Genomic DNA, 16,169 nt, shown 5'->3' on the forward strand with positions numbered 1-16,169 from the left:
AAACATAAAGGGTAGGCAGAAGAAGAGGAACCCACAATGGACTAAGAAGTTTTAGGTTGGAGGATAACAGAAAGAATGGTTTCATTTCCAGGAGGGGAAGCTCACAGTATCACTGTCACAGAGACATCAAATGAAATATTATATATACTTGGTTCAGTGAGAATGCATAAAATTATGGTTTAAAAACTAACATTTCAAAATGCTAATTAACTAAAGAGAGTTCATAAAGTGCCCAAATTGGTTTATTTCTCAGTCTTTTGATTTAAGGAAAGTTAGAGCCAATATTTTCTAATTATTCATCATAATAGACGTCATAGTACCTTTTCCATTCAGATTTTCTTCTTCTCTCCCCCTTCCACCATCAGGTTGATCACACTTGGAAGAGCTGCTAAGGAACACAGGGGAGGTGAAAACTAACAGATGAAAGTTTTGCCATGCACTGAAAGGAGAGCATTGTCTGTGAAGTTCTATTTTTAAAAATGTCTGCTTGTAATACCTTTACTGAACACGTTTGGAAACCTGGTGAATGCAAGAACTGTTTTAAACCTAAAAGTTTACACCAGCTACCCCCAGATCCTGAGAAGGCACCCATCACCCATGGCAATAAAACTAATGCCAACCACAGTAACAACCACCGTATCAGGAACACTGGAAACTTCCGGCCTCCTGTGGCTAAAAAACCCACTATCGCTGTGAAGCCCACTATGATGGTGGCAGATGGGCAAAGTGTGTGTGGTGAGCTTAGTATACAAGAACACTGTGAGAATAAACCTGTCGTCATAGGATGGAACCGAAATAGGATGGCCTTGAATCAGAAACCACTTAATAACAATAATGAAGATGATGTTGAAGGATTTAGCCATGTCCCTAAGCCTTATGGGAATAACGATAGTGCAAAGAAGATTTCAAATAACAATAATGGACTAACTGAGGTGTTGAAGGAGATAGCAGGCTTGGATACCACCCCTCAAATAAAAGAAAATGAGACTAACTCCAGAGAGACATTCTTAGGAAGAATAAATGATTGCTATAAACGATCACTGGAAAGAAAGCTTCCACCAAGTTGCATGATGGGCGGGATGAAGGATACTCAGGGCAAGCATGTTATTCTGAGTGGGAGCACAGAAGTGATCAGTAATGAAGGGGGTCGATTCTGTTACCCAGAGTTTTCTAGTGGTGAAGAGAGTGAGGAAGATGTGCTTTTGAGTAACATGGAGGAGGAGCATGAGAGCTGGGATGAGAGTGATGAAGAACTGCTGGCCATGGAGATTCGCATGAGAGGGCAACCTCGCTTTGCCAACTTTCGGGCAAACACTTTGTCTCCTGTGCGATTCTTTGTGGACAAAAAATGGAATACCGTCCCCCTGCGAAATAAATCTCTGCAAAGAATCTGTGCTGTAGACTATGATGACAGTTATGATGAAATCCTGAATGGTTACGAAGAGAATTCTGTGGTCTCCTATGGACCAGGAAGCACTCAGAGCATGGTGTCATCTGACTCCACATCCCCAGATTCCTCTTTAACAGAAGAATCACGTTCTGAGACAGCCAGCAGTTTATCCCAGATCTGTAATGGGGGAATTGCTCCTGGTAACCCAGGAGATTCTAAGGACGTAAAGGAAAGTGAGCCCAATTTTGAAAGCCTCTCTGGTAATGATCAGGAAAAGGACTCCTCACAAGCCTCTAAAAGCTCAGTAAAAGTTCCAGAGACACACAAAGCAGTCCTTGCTCTCCGATTAGAAGAGAAGGATGGCAAGATTGCTGTACAGACTGAGAAGCCAGAAAGTAAAGCCTCTACAGATATTACTGGGCAAGCAGTAACCATAAACCTTGTTCCTGTGGAAGAGCAAGCAAAGCCCTACCGAGTTGTGAATCTGGAACAGCCTTTGTGCAAGCCGTATACTGTCGTGGATGTGTCAGCAGCCATGGCCAGTGAGCACCTTGAGGGCCATGCTAACAGTCCCAAGACTAAAAGCTCATCTTCTACTCCAAACTCTCCAGTGACATCACCTGCATTGACATCAGGACACATAAGTGCCCATTTCCAAAAATCCAGCGCCATCCGCTACCAGGAAGTATGGACTTCCAGCACCAGTCCACGACAGAAGATACCTAAGGTTGAATTAATCAGCAGTGGGACTGGACCAAATGTCCCTCCAAGGAAAATCTGTCACAAATCAGCACCTACTTCACCCACAGCTACAAATGTTTCCTCCAAAACCATCCCTGTGAAGTCACCCAATTTGTCTGAAATAAAATTTAACAGTTATAACAATGCCGGTATGCCACCTTTTCCAATTATCATTCATGATGAGCCAACTTATGCTCGGAGTTCCAAAAATGCTATCAAAGTTCCCATTGTAATCAATCCAAATGCGTATGACAATCTAGCCATTTACAAGAGTTTTCTTGGAACCAGTGGAGAACTTTCAGTGAAGGAGAAAACCACAAGTGTAATAAGCCACACTTACGAAGAAATAGAGACTGAAAGCAAAGCGTCTGATAACACTACTGGCAAACCCACTGAATGTCCCCAAGCTAAAGGGTTTTCAAACAGCACAGAGCGCAAAAGGGGCTCAGTGGCTCAGAAGGTTCAGGAGTTTAACAGCTGTCTTAACAGAAGTCAGTCTTCACCACAGAGAAGCTACAGTTCCAACCACAGCTCCCCAACAAAGCTCCAGAGAACCACTCAAGAACCTGTGGCCAAAACAGAAAGCACTCAGGAGCTTCAGGTGGTGGGCAGTAGCAGTAGCACCCGAGAGAAAGCGAGCACCGTGCTTTCTCAGATTGTGGCTTCTATCCAGCCCCCGCAGTCTCCTCCAGAAACGCCCCAGTCTGGCCCTAAAGCTTGCAGTGTGGAAGAGCTCTATGCAGTTCCTCCTGATGCTGGCGCTGCTAAGACTACACCCAAGGGTACACCGGTGCGCCCCAAATCTCTCTTCATGTCCCAGCCCAGCACTGAGGCTGAAGCACCTCAGACCACAGAAAGTCCTACCACCAAAGCACAGAAAGATCCACTCACAAAGCCAGTCACCACCCCTCCCTCCAAATTAGTGACAAACCCCCAAAGCGATCCACCAGCCCCTTTTCCCCCACCACGCTCGACTTCCTCCCCTTACCATGCAAGTAACCTTTTGCAGAGGCATTTCACCAACTGGACCAAGCCAACCAGCCCAACCAGGTCAACGGAAGCTGAATCAGTTTTGCACTCTGAAGGCAGCAGGCGGGCAGCTGATGCAAAACCTAAACGTTGGATCTCATTCAAAAGTTTCTTCCGCCGTCGGAAAACAGACGAGGAAGACGACAAAGAGAAAGACCGGGAGAAAGGGAAACTGGTGGGCCTGGATGGCACAGTCATCCACATGCTGCCACCTCCTCCAGTTCAGCGCCATCACTGGTTCACAGAGGCGAAAGGAGACCCCAATGAGAAGCCAGCCATTGTCTTCATGTACAGGTGCGACCCTGCCCAAGGCCAGCTCAGCATGGATCAGGGCAAAGCCAGGGCAGAGCAGTCAGCAGTCACAGAGAAGGGTGGAGCAGAGGAGGGGTCACTACAGGACTCAGAGAAGAAGAAAAGGAGTCATTCATCTCCATCACAGATTCCTAAGAAAATTCTCAGGTATGTAAGATTGACTTGTGGAATATAGGAATTTTTTAAAACATATTTTCAGTTGCTGAGTTTTTTTGCATCTTTAAGGTTGTATGAGAGCTATTTTTGTTTTGTAAATACCACTCAGTGGCCATCATCTATCTTTATAACTGCATTCCAAGAGTAGAATATTATTAAAATGATCGTATTGCATTGGACAAGTTTTATGGCCCTGGATCTTTAGCTAAAGTAGCCTGCTGCATTCTGGTAAATGCAGAGGAATTTTAACATAGAAAAACAAATTTGTAACACTTTACTAGCAATAAATAATATGTTACTTTGAAATGCTATGGTAGTATGAGGAAGAAACAAGATCAAATGAATAAATGGTGATACTATTCTTTACTTCACTGTAAGTGAAATCAGACTCTTTAAGCAATTTTTTTTTTTTTTGGCTTCCATTAAGGTGTTATGTCTATATGGATTATTTTTTAGGGGAATATTTGTTGTTTTTACTTCTATCTCTTTCTGTCCTATTTCATGTGTCGTGGAAAGGTTGGGGAAACGGCAAGCAGTTTATAGTTTTTTAACATGTAGGCGAAATAAGAGAAGTTAGTTATTGAGATTGAGACCAAGTGGTATAACTCTCAATCCAACTAGGCAAACTGTACACGCATACCAGTTATCTAAGCATCAGTTTGCTTTAATACTTAAATACCTGTCTGTTGATCACCTACCCTTTATAAGTCATCTCCCAAATATTTATATCAAATCCTTGTAATAGCCCTATAAGCTGAAAATCAGAGAAATTAAGAATTGGCCAGATTCACTCAGCTAGCAGTTGTCAGAGCCCAGAATTCAAACCCTGATCTGTCTCACTCTACAATTTTTATTCTTCCTATAATGTTGCATTGTTAATGTATGTAGAATCAAACAAAATTTTTATACTTTCACTTGTAATCACTCACGTAAACATTTATGTTTAGGAAGTGTATGGTTTTTTTCTTTCTCATTTGTATTTTAAGCAAACTGAATGTACTTCCAATAAGAACAAGGAACTGTTATCCAGGTTTGTAACAAATGGGATGATTTCCTTGTATCCCCTCCCCTTTTTACTCTTACAAAGATACACCCTGAGTATTCCATTCATCTGATTCTGAGTCTTCCTGCCTCTTGATTTACAGTGAGCCTTCTCTCCCAGGTCTGGCCTTCTCCCAGCAGAGACAGAAAACTCTGGTTCAGGACAGAGTCTCTCATCAGCTTTTCTTTAGAAAAATGTAAATAAAAATCAGCCTTTAATGCCTTCATTTCTTCTAGCAAAATGCAAGGAAATTTTATATATATTCTTTGCTAAAATAAGCTTTTTATACATGCCTGCAACTAGTTGTCAAAATGCTAAGAAGTTACTATTTTCCTTAAATCCATGTAATAACAAAGCAAGTAGAATAGGGGTAATACATCCCTGGGAAGAATAGTCTTGTCATTGGTAGCTGAAAGTAGATGATAGAATATTGTACTCCAGTAGTAATAAAACACATGTATTGCAGGTTGCTGTTTCATTAGAAAAGAAGCAATTTAAACAGTACATGGCTGGAGTTACCTATGACAGAATGGCAGATGGTTCATGAAAATCAATAAATGTCTTTACTCCTCATTAAGTATGGTTGTGGTGTGTTTATCCACATCCTGGAAGGCAGAGTCAAGGAATAATTTGCCTTCTGTTTGGTGAAATGAGATTCTCTACTTCGGCTGCATGGCCACCGTATGTGGGGGTGAGGGTTGCCTGGACCCTTGGCATGGCAGACCTCGTGCTAAATAGCTTATATTGTCAAGGGTTTGCCTGCATATAGGCCAATCATAACTTCTACAATGTATTAGTTCTTTATAGGTCAGTCAGTCAGTCAGTTCAGTTGCTCAGTCGTGTCCGACTCTTTGCAACCCCATGAATCACAGCACACCAGGCCTCTCTGTCCATCACCCACTCCCAGAGTTTGCTCAGACTCACGTCCATTGAGTCCATGATACCATCCAGCCATCTCATCCTCTGTCGTCCCCTTCTCCTCCTGCCCCCAGTCCTTCCCAGCATCAGAGTCTTTTCCAATGAGTCAACTCTTTGCATGAAGTGGCCAAAGTACTGGAGTTTCAGCTTTAGCATCAGTCCTTCCAAAGAAATCCCAGGGTTGATCTCCTTCAGAATAGACTGGTTGGATCTCCTTGCAGTCCAAGGGACTCTCAACAGTCTTCTCCAACACCACAGTTCAAAAGCATCAATTCTTCGGCGCTCAGCCTTCTTCACAGTCCAACTCTCACATCCATACACGACCACTGGAAAAACCATAGCCTTGACTAGATGGACCTTAGTCGGCAAAGTAATGTCTCTGCTTTTGAATATGCTATCTAGGTTGGTCATAACTTTCCTTCCAAGGAGTAAGCGTCTTTTAACTTCATGGCTGCAGTTACCATCTGCAGTGATTTTGGAGCCCCCAAAAATAAAGTCTGACACTGTTTCCACTGTTTCCCCATCTATTTCCCATGAAGTGATGGGATTGGATAGGTAGCATCCGTTTATCCAAAAGATACAGTGCATCTACCCCACTGGTTGTCAGATTTAACCATACATCTCAATAACTGGAGGACTATTGAAACACAAATTGTTGGGCTAGTCCCCCAGAGTTTTTGATTTGACAGGTCTGAGTTGGGTCCTTCTAACAAATTCCCAAGTGATGGTGATGATACTAATCCTGGGGCCATACTCTGAGAACCACTGGTCTTCCTCCCATTTTCAAGATATGTACTATAGTTTAAATAAAGGAATTTTGAGGCATTAAGCTTTTCTTAGATGCACACTGGAATTTTCACATTTCATAATGTCCCAGACTAAGTAGAAAAAGAGGTATGAGTGTTAAACAGGTTTTTTCTAAAAAAAAAATTGGAGAGTTTAAAACTTGAATACTCATGTTGAAAAATATACACCATTTGCTTTTTCAGTAATTATTTCATTTACTTGGATACACCATTAGTATTTACTGGAAGCAACTTTGAGAGGAAAAACATTACTGTCAAATGTCAACATTTGTGTTTCCAGCTTCATGGCAATGTGATCATTAAATTACCATCCCACGGCTGGGAACACATTGCTGGAAGAAATGAAAATGCAAGTTTTTCTATAAGTAAATGAAGATTCCAAATCTAAATGGTACATAAAGAATGAAAAATACTGTACCAAAGGCCAAACCCTAGGCTCTGAAAGATGAAAGACTTTGTAGAGCCTTGCATTATGAGTTGAGATTTTTTACTAAGTTCATTTATTTGACTGTTCAAGGGACATAAGTTAAATATCTTAACTGTGCTGTCTATGTGCCATAGGGATAAACAGGGATAAAGATTACCACACTGCTGAAATAGTGGGCGTGGGTTTGACTTCAGCTTCAGCTGTCTGTCTGGACCTTCAGTCTGTAATTAATTTGGGGATATAATAGTAACATGTAAAAGACTTAGCACAGGGTCTGGCACATAGTAGGTGCTTAAAAATATTACTAGACCCTCTGCCCTCAATGTGATAAATGCTAAACAATGTATGCTCAGAATGGCACAGAAGCACAAAAACCAGAGTGATTAAATCAGCCTAAAAGACAGGAAGTCAGCTTCTCAGAAATGAAATACAAACCAGATATTAAATGACAAATGAGATTTTGCCAGCTGGCTGATAAAGACACTGTAGGGAAAGGAACAATATATGCAAAGTCACAGAGAAGATGATGGCAAACAGAAGCAGGACAGGTGACTGGAAAAGAATAATGAATAAAGCAGTGCTTCTTCAGATGTGGTGCATGCAAGGTCAAATAGTGACCATGAAAAAGTCACCATTTTCATAATAATACCAAGACATTATTTGTCTTTTTCAGTATGTTGACATTTGCACTGAAGATGCAAAAATGATAATGGGTGAAACTACTTACACCTGTGCGAATCAAAACCATATGGTACCAGTAGTTTTAGAAAAACAAACATCAGTTTTACTTAAGAATGTCCTTGATGAAGTAGTACATTGTATTAAATCTCAACCCTTGAGTATGTATCTGTTAAAAACTTCTGTGTGATAAAATGAAAAGTACACAGAAAGTACTTATGCTGCATACCAAAGTATGGTCGTCTCAAGGAAAACCACTTGCTAAATAGTTGAAGTTTCAAAATTTGAATTACAAAGCTGAACTAGCCTCTTTTTTATGGACCATCTTAAAAGAACAAGTGGCAGACCAGCTGTGGTATTCAGAGTTGGGTGTTTGGCAGATAGTTTCTTAAGAATGAGCATAGTGAGCCTATTACTTCAAGGAAACAAACTGACAGTATTTCTCATCCATGATAAAATTCATGCTTTCACACAAAAATAAGAATTTTTGAAAACTTGTATCTGCTACCATGACAGCCTCATAATACTTAAGCATTTTTTTCTGATGAGATTGCTGGTGGCATTAGCAAAAAAGATTTTTTTAATTATATAATGAAATGTGTCAACATTTGGAAGATCCACATAACTCAGTGAACCAATTACTTCCAAATGATCCCATTTAAGATGTTACAGAATTATGCAAGAGTAAAAGATCCATTGAAACTGCAGGTTAAACCAATGAATTTAATGTAACTGAGGACAAAAAGTTCATTGATATGGTTTGAGATTCCATATTGCAAGTAACTTTTAAGCAACTACCACTTAACCAAGGTCTGGTATAGTACCAAAGAAGAATATCCAGGATTATCTAGATGACTATTAATACTCCCTTGCCACCTACATAGATGGATGTGACCAGATATTTTCATATACTTCAACCAGAGCAACATATCAGAAGATTGAATGCAGAGGCATATGTGAGAATTCAGTGGTCTTCTATAAAGCCATAATATTAAAGAGGTTTGGAAAAAAAATATTATTTTGGTTAATATTTAAAGGTTTACTATTTTTAAATGAATTAATCATTTTTAAATTTTTCAGTTTTAACTTCTAATAAAATAAATGTCCCTAGCTGTAATCCACATAAACAAAGAGCCCTTACAGTTCTCAATAACTTTTAAGAGAACCAAAAGTTTGAGAATTGCTAAGAAAGACTGTGAAGAGCCTTGCATACTACATTGAAATGTTTGGCCTTTATGTTATAGATTTTGTAGCAGAAACAGCTTTCAAGGGGGAAAGTAGAGTGATCTAAAAACTCTTCTGGCAGTAGTATTAAAGGTGAGTCAGAAGTAGAAGATGTTGGTGACAGCAATACCAGTCAAATTTTGGCTCAAGAATGTATCCATAGTCATCATTTCTATCCAGCTAGTCTGGATCAAGAGAAATTAATTTAGTGGTTAGTCAGGTCTGTGACCAGGTTTTTAGAAGCACTAGCTTACCTACCATCTCTGCAACTCTTTGGTATCCATAGCATGTCCATAATATTGTGTAGTGAGAAAAATGAATCACTGAAGTCAGACAAAGATTTGAATTCAAACTGTGCCACTTGTAATTGTGTGACTTTTGACTTCACCTCTCTGAGCTGAAGTTCCCCAGCATGTACCATAGTGATGATAATACCTACCTTAAAGAGACATCATGAGGTCTAAATAGGTATCTGCAAAGTATACAATACCTAGCAATATCAGTTGACTTCTTTACAAATTATGCTTAGGATATCAGAATTTAAGATAATTTTTGCTTATGTTTTTCTCCAGCATTCTGTTCTTAGAATAAATAGCTAAGTGCGCTTTCTTAAATGTAAGCCCAGTCATATCCCCACACTGAAGGCCCTATATATGTGACCTCTGTCTACCTGATTAATCTTACTTACCCTCTTCCTCATGTGCCTCTGGTTATTCTGGCTTTCTTTCTGAGCATCTTGTTTAAATGTTGACTGTGAAATAGTTACCTCAGTACCACCTTTAATGGAGGACCACTTTTAATCCCAAATTTATTTACATCTCTCCATCTCTGCTTCTACCACTTATAATGGAGACCATAAATAAAATAGTTCCTTTCGATTTCTTGCTTGCTTGCTTGCTTGCTTTGGCCACACTGCACAACCCGTGGGATCTTAGTTCCCCAACCAAAGTTTAACCCAGGCCCTCGGCAGTGACTGCACGAGTCCTAACAAGTCCCTGAACCACTAGGAAATGCCCCTTATTCTATTTTAAACTTTTTATGAAAGAAAATTCTAAACACATACAAAGGTAGATTCATAAAATGAACCACCAGTTACCCTAAAACCACACAACAGTTACCAACTTACGGCCAATCTTGTTTCACCCAGACCTCATCCCATTCCCCCCATTATTTTGAAGTAAATATCAGGCATCATTTCATTTGTAAATATTTCGGTATGTATCTCTAAAAGATAAAAGCGTTTTTTTTTTTCTCCTTGTAACCATGTGCCAAAAGAATTCCTTAAACTTTTAGTGGCTAACCCCTAGCTAAACATCATCTGGTATCAGGATTTTAAATATCTGTAGATTCTTTTGACTCCTGCATTTATATCTCCATTTCTGATCTCTTCCCCTGTGATTCATGTGAAAGTGAAAGTCACTCAGTCGTGTCTGACTCTTTGCAACTCCCTGCACTATTACAGTCCATGGAATCTTCCAGGCCAGAATACTGGAGTGGGTAGCCTTTCCCTTTTCCAGGGGATTTTCCCAACCTACAGCTATCCATTTGATATCTCCACTTAAACAACTGGACATCTCAAATGAAATGTGTCCAAAACAGAACTCTTGATTTTTCCGTACAAATCTATTCTACCCCAAGCCTTGCCTTGCTAAACAGTCCCACCTCCTTCTAGTTGCTCAGATTAGAAAACTAGGAGTCATCTTTGATTCTTCTATTCCCCTCATCCCCTACATCCAAAATATCACCAAGTGTTGTGACTCAACCTCCGAAACATATCACAAATCTATTTACTTCTCTCCATCTCTGCTTCTACCATGCTTGTCCAAGCCACCATGTCTCTCACCTGGCCTACTAAAGTGTTTTCTTAATTGATCTACCTGCCTAATCTCTCACCCCTTTTAATCTGATTTCTCTGGAACAGCCATGTATTCTTTTTTTTTCTTTTTTTTTAATGTTTTTATTAGAGAATAATTGCTTTACAAGATCATGTTGGTTTCTGTATATCAACATGAATCAGTCACAGGTATACATATGTCCCCTCCCTCCTGACTCGTACCCTATCTCACTCCTTTAGGTTGTCACAGACCACAGAGTTTGAGCTCCCTGCATCACACAGCAAATTACCACTGTTTATCTGTTTTACAATGGCACCCCACTCCAGTACTCTTGCCTGGAAAATCCCATGGATGGAGGGGCCTGGTAGGCTGCAGTCCATGGGGTCACTAAGAGTCAGACACGACTGAGCAACTTCACTTCCACTTTTCATTTTCATGCATTAGAGAAGGAAATGGCAACCCAGTCCAGTGTTCTTGCCTAGAGACTCCCAGGGACGGGGGAGCCTGGTGGGCTGCTGTCTATGGGGTCACACAGAGTCGGACACAACTGAAGCGACTTAGCAGCAGCAGCAATGTATATGGATCAGTGCTACTCTCTCAAGTTGTCCCACCCTCTCCTTCCCCCACTGTGTGCACAAGTCTGTTTCCTATGTCTTCATCTCCACTGCTGCCCGGAAAATAGCTTCATCAGTACCATCTTTCTAGATTCCAGGTATATGCATTAATATATGATATTTATCTTTCTCTTTCTGACTTATTTCGCTCTGTATAATAGTCTCTAGGTTCATCCACCTCATTAGTACTGACTCAAATGCATTCCTTTTTATGGCTGAGTAATATTCCTTAGTATATATTTTTTTTAATGCAAATTGCATTGTTTCAACACAGTGAAAAAAGTCCCTACATAATCTGACCTCTAACTACTGGTATAACCTGTCTCTTACCACATTGCTCATGAACTTCTCCCAGTAGGAGTTTTCTTTCTGTTCTTCAAACATCCCAAGCCTAATTCTCTTTTTATCAGCTGTTCACTCTGTTTGGTGTGCTTCTTTCAGGTCTTGGCATGGCTAGTTCCTTGTCATTTAGCTCTCAATTTAAATGTCACTCCTTCAGAAAATTCTTCACTGGCTACTCAATCATAAAAAACTGCCCCCACCCTCAGTCACTCCCAATCACATCACATCATCTTTTTTTATTTTAGATTTATTCACATGTTTATCACTTTAAAAAACTCTTCCATCTTTATTTCATTCTTCCTTTCTGGATTCAATTTACTTCCTCCCAAGGAATCCCCTTTTAGTAGTCTTTTCCATAAACTGGTAATAAATTCTTGATTATTGACTAAAATTGTTATTTATTCCATGATTGATAGACAGTATCTATTGCCAGTCACATACATGTTTTTAAAACTTTAGCTCAAGGGACTTCCCTGGTGGTTCAGTTGTTAAGACTCTGTGCTTCCACTGCAGGGGTTGTTTGTTGCTGTTGTTTAGTTACTAAGTCACATCCATCTCTGCGACCCCATGGACTATAGCCCACTGAGCTCCTCTGTCCATGGAATTTCCTAGGTAGGAATACTAGAGGGGGTAGCCATTCCCTTCTCCAGGGGATCTTCCTGACCCAGGGATCAAACCTGCATCTCCTACTTGGCAGGCAGATTCTTTACCACTGTGCCACCTGAAAAGTCCCCTACTGCACAGAGCACAGCTTCAATCCCTGGTTGGGGACCTAAGATTCTGTGCTGCTGTGCTGTCCATACTGTGCTGCTCAGCCCATGAAAGAAACAAAAATTAGCTTAAAATTTTTCTTTCTAATCAATTAGAAAAACAATCAATGACTGAGAAAATAGTGATAACTTGCTTAAAATAACTATAACACTCTCAACTGAAGTTAAGGATACCATTTGCCCCCTGAAATGGCCTCTTGAACTTTTGTTACTGAACTCAAGCTTGCTTTGCTTGTTGCACATGGAGCCATGAATCCAAGAAACGAGGTGTTGAAGCAAGGAATATAACTTTATTTGGAAAGCTGGCTGACCGAGAAGATGGAAGACTAATGTCTCAAAATAACCATCTTGTTGGGGACTGGGTACCAGGTTCTTTTATGAATCAAAGATGGGGGGAGATAAGGAAACAAAGTAAAAAGACCATTTGATCCTTGCAGATATCTCCTAGGATGGCATACCTTAGGCAGGGGGATGTGTTAGTTTCTTGCAGTCATTTACAGGTAGCCAGGGTCAAATGATCTCTCTGTAAGCTAAAAAAGACACTTTAGTTTAAGGGTCAGACAGAGGGGACAGGGTTCACTGAAGCAGGCCATTATGTATGATTATAATAACAAAAGTGGCAAAAAAGCAAAAAACAAGGGTTAAAGTCAAAGAAACAAATCCAGCATAGAAGAGTCAAAACTGACTCTTCCCTATTTCACTTTGACTAACCTTTCTAGCTCCACCAGCCCTGAACATCATGTTCCTTAACCTTATCATGTACTCTTGGATACCATGTAAGTCCAGTTTCTCTGGGAGTCCCAGATCAGTTCAGGAATACAGCTCTGCCTCATATTGCTGGGATTTTATCCAAACTGCAGCAACTTCCATTTTGGACAAGCAGATTAGGTTTGGCACACCTTTGCTCTCCTAGAAATGCTAGTCATCTATATACACCTTCTTATACTCTTCCAAGACCTTTTTGACCTTCTTAGAGTCCTTAGAATTCAGCTATGTTCCTCGATAATGCAGGAGTCAATCCTTAGAGCCCCTCTAATCCACTCCAAGGTTCAGGGGTATAGATCAGGAATTGGCAAACTATGAACTGTGGGCCACATCCAACCTTCTACCTGTTTCTATAAATGAAGTTTGATTGAAAAACAGCCACACTCATTTTTTTACATATCTACAGCTGCTTTTGCACCATAATAGCAGGGTTGTGTGTGTGTATGTGTTAGTTGCTCAGTCATACCCGACTCTTTGCAACCCCATGAACTATAGCTCGCCAGGCTTCTTTGTCCATGGAATTCTCTAGGCAAGAATACTAGGATGGGTTGCCATTTCCTTTTCCAAAAGCAGGGTTGAATAGTTGCAAAAGGCACACATGGACTGTAAAGTCTAAACTCCTTACTATTTGACCCTTCATAGCAAAGTTTTCTGACCCCTGGACTAAACTATAATATCTGATTTGTCTGTAGTCATCAGGCATGCTGGTGGCCTGGTGGCCATTCTGGCCAAATGCTATACATGTTTGCTGCTCACTAAAGTAACCAGGGTCTGAGTCTCTTAATATACATATGTGTATGCACATGGAGTATGGACAGAGAAGTTAAAATACTTCCTAGATTATGATACAATGTGATGTCCTTCTCTGGAAAATTCAGCTAGAAGCTTGAATTTTTTTTTAATGTTTATGCTCCAGTTATCTCTCTCTCTCTTTTGATATGGACAATCTTTTTTAAAAAATTTTTTAAACATTTTTTTAAATTGAAGAATAGTTGATTTACGTTGTATTAGTTTCAGGTGTGTTCCAGTTATGTCTTAATTTCCATTATCTCTACTCTTTGCTAAGAGAACTTGTCAAAGTCATCTTTTCCTGCTTAGGACCAAACTGGCCTTGAAGACCAAGTTCCTATTTATCATAAAGAAAAAAACTGGAGACAGAAGCTGAAAGTAATTGCTTGTTCTCCTGATCATGTTCTTTGCTCTAAAGAAACTTCTGGACTGTCAGCATTTATAAAAATCACATCTGCATTTGCTGACCTGTTGTTCCTGAAGTTTAGATGAGTTCATAAAGTCCTTACTATTGAATTTTTCAATAATCCTCTTTTAGAGAAAATGGATGAATATCTCATTTTATTGTAATCAAAGAATGATACAGGATGGTTGTGGGGTGGTCTTCAGAGAGCTTTATGTTCCTTTCCCTTTGGGGAGGTGATTAAAAATCCAGAGGATTAAATTGACTTGTTTTGAGTCTCATAATGAACGTAGTCCAAAGTAAAGACTCAAACTGAGAATTCCCCTGTTTGTCAGGTCAGCTTTGTTTCCTTGTTCGCCTAATGATTCTGAAGTCAAATACCAGTATCTTATTATATAATTCTCAATTTTCATTCTTGTTATCTCAGTTGTGCCAGTATCTCTGATAGTGCATTCTTCCTATTTTATTGGAAACTGAAAACAGAGAGGCTCATGGATAGTCCCAGGACCACTCTGCAAGTAGGTGGCAGAGCCAGACTCTGACTTCAGAGATTTTTGGCCTCTGAGTACCTTTTGCTGCACTCTTTGGGTGATTATTGAGGCTGTTGGAGTCTATCATGTCCTTTATAAAGTCAGCCTGAGTGCAGGAAGGCATGCTGTGACCACTAAGGGCCACAGTGAGGTGTACTGATGCACTGATTTCAAGCAGTCTTGAAGTACTCAACATTGGCACAGTTGTTCACTTTCTTCAGAGCACTTCATGTGAATTGCCTAGTTAATATACACTCCTGTAAATGTCACTACACCCATTTTATAGATGAATAACGGGAGACAGGGACAGACTAGCACCGGTGGCAGGGCTGAAATTAAATCTGAGTTTCTAATTTCTTGGCCTTTATTCAGACCTCTAGGCCAGTTTTCAGTCAGTGATTACTTAATATAACTGCAGTCGAGTATTGATTAGAGTCATCAGGTGATATTTAAAGGTTTAATTCCAGGACAAGCAGTTTATCCTCATATGGTGCCTTTATAATGGTGATTTGTTAGTAGCAGGATGAAGGACTTGTCTGAAAAAAAGCAAAGTGATGATAGTGGAGCATGCTGATCAGCTCCCCACAGCAACTCCTAGTTATCATGGAGTGAAACAGCATCAGGAATCAGCCACTGGCCTTTTCGTGCTGCTGGTGCATGGGGAAGCTCCATTCTTCACCAGGGAAGATACCCTGTTCCTCTGCCTTCCAAACTGTGGAGAGGAACCCCTTCCCTTTGGATGCTCCTCATTGGAACCTGTCCCAGTCCCGTCCTCCATAGTGATACCGGCAGAAATTTTGCTGGGAGCTGTGTGGACACAGATCCTGGTGTCATTCTCTGGTGCCATGCTGCCCAGACCCCACCTGATTGGGTTTATTTAACACCCATTTACTGAGTGCTTTCTGGGATCCTCAGTCCTTGCTGCCTTAGCTTGGGCTCCATAAAAACACCCCCCCCAGACAGTTGACTTAAACGGCAAAGATTTGTTTTCTCACAGTTCTGGAGGCCAGAAGTCCAAGATTAAGGTTCCAGCCGATTTGGTTTCTGGTGGGGGCTCTCTTTCTGACTTGATGACTACTTTCTCACTGTGTCCTCCCTTTTCTCCTTAATAGGTACAGAAAGAGAAACCAAACTCTCTGGTGCCTCTTCTTAAAAGGACACAAATCCTCTCTAACAGGGTTAGGGTGCCCTATCCTTACGACCTCATTTAATATTATTTCCTTAGCGGCCCTCATCTCCAACTGCAGCCACACCAAGGTTTAGGGTTTCCACATATGAATTTGGAGGAGATACAAACAGTTTATAACATCTGCCATGGGTGTTCAGGGAAGGAAGTGTCCTCATGGACAATAAGACGTCATGGGTAATTGAGATTTGAATAGTCTCAATTACTGGCTG

At 40.5% G+C, this 16,169-nt stretch overlaps 1 protein-coding gene across 1 annotated transcript in view; it reads left to right on the forward strand.

Annotated features, from left to right (window-relative positions):
• PEAK1 (pseudopodium enriched atypical kinase 1) overlaps positions 1 to 16,169 on the forward strand; it is a 170,937-nt gene that overhangs the window by 97,448 nt on the left and 57,320 nt on the right. The window contains exon 3 of the mRNA XM_040257307.1: positions 366 to 3,619. Within this exon, the coding sequence (XP_040113241.1) occupies positions 480 to 3,619 (3,140 nt within the window). The 5' untranslated portion in view covers positions 366 to 479. The remainder of the gene's footprint in view (positions 1 to 365; positions 3,620 to 16,169) is intronic.

Source organism: Oryx dammah, unplaced genomic scaffold (assembly GCF_014754425.2).
Source record: "Oryx dammah isolate SB20612 unplaced genomic scaffold, SCBI_Odam_1.1 HiC_scaffold_16, whole genome shotgun sequence".
Taxonomy (NCBI): Eukaryota; Metazoa; Chordata; class Mammalia; order Artiodactyla; family Bovidae; genus Oryx; species Oryx dammah.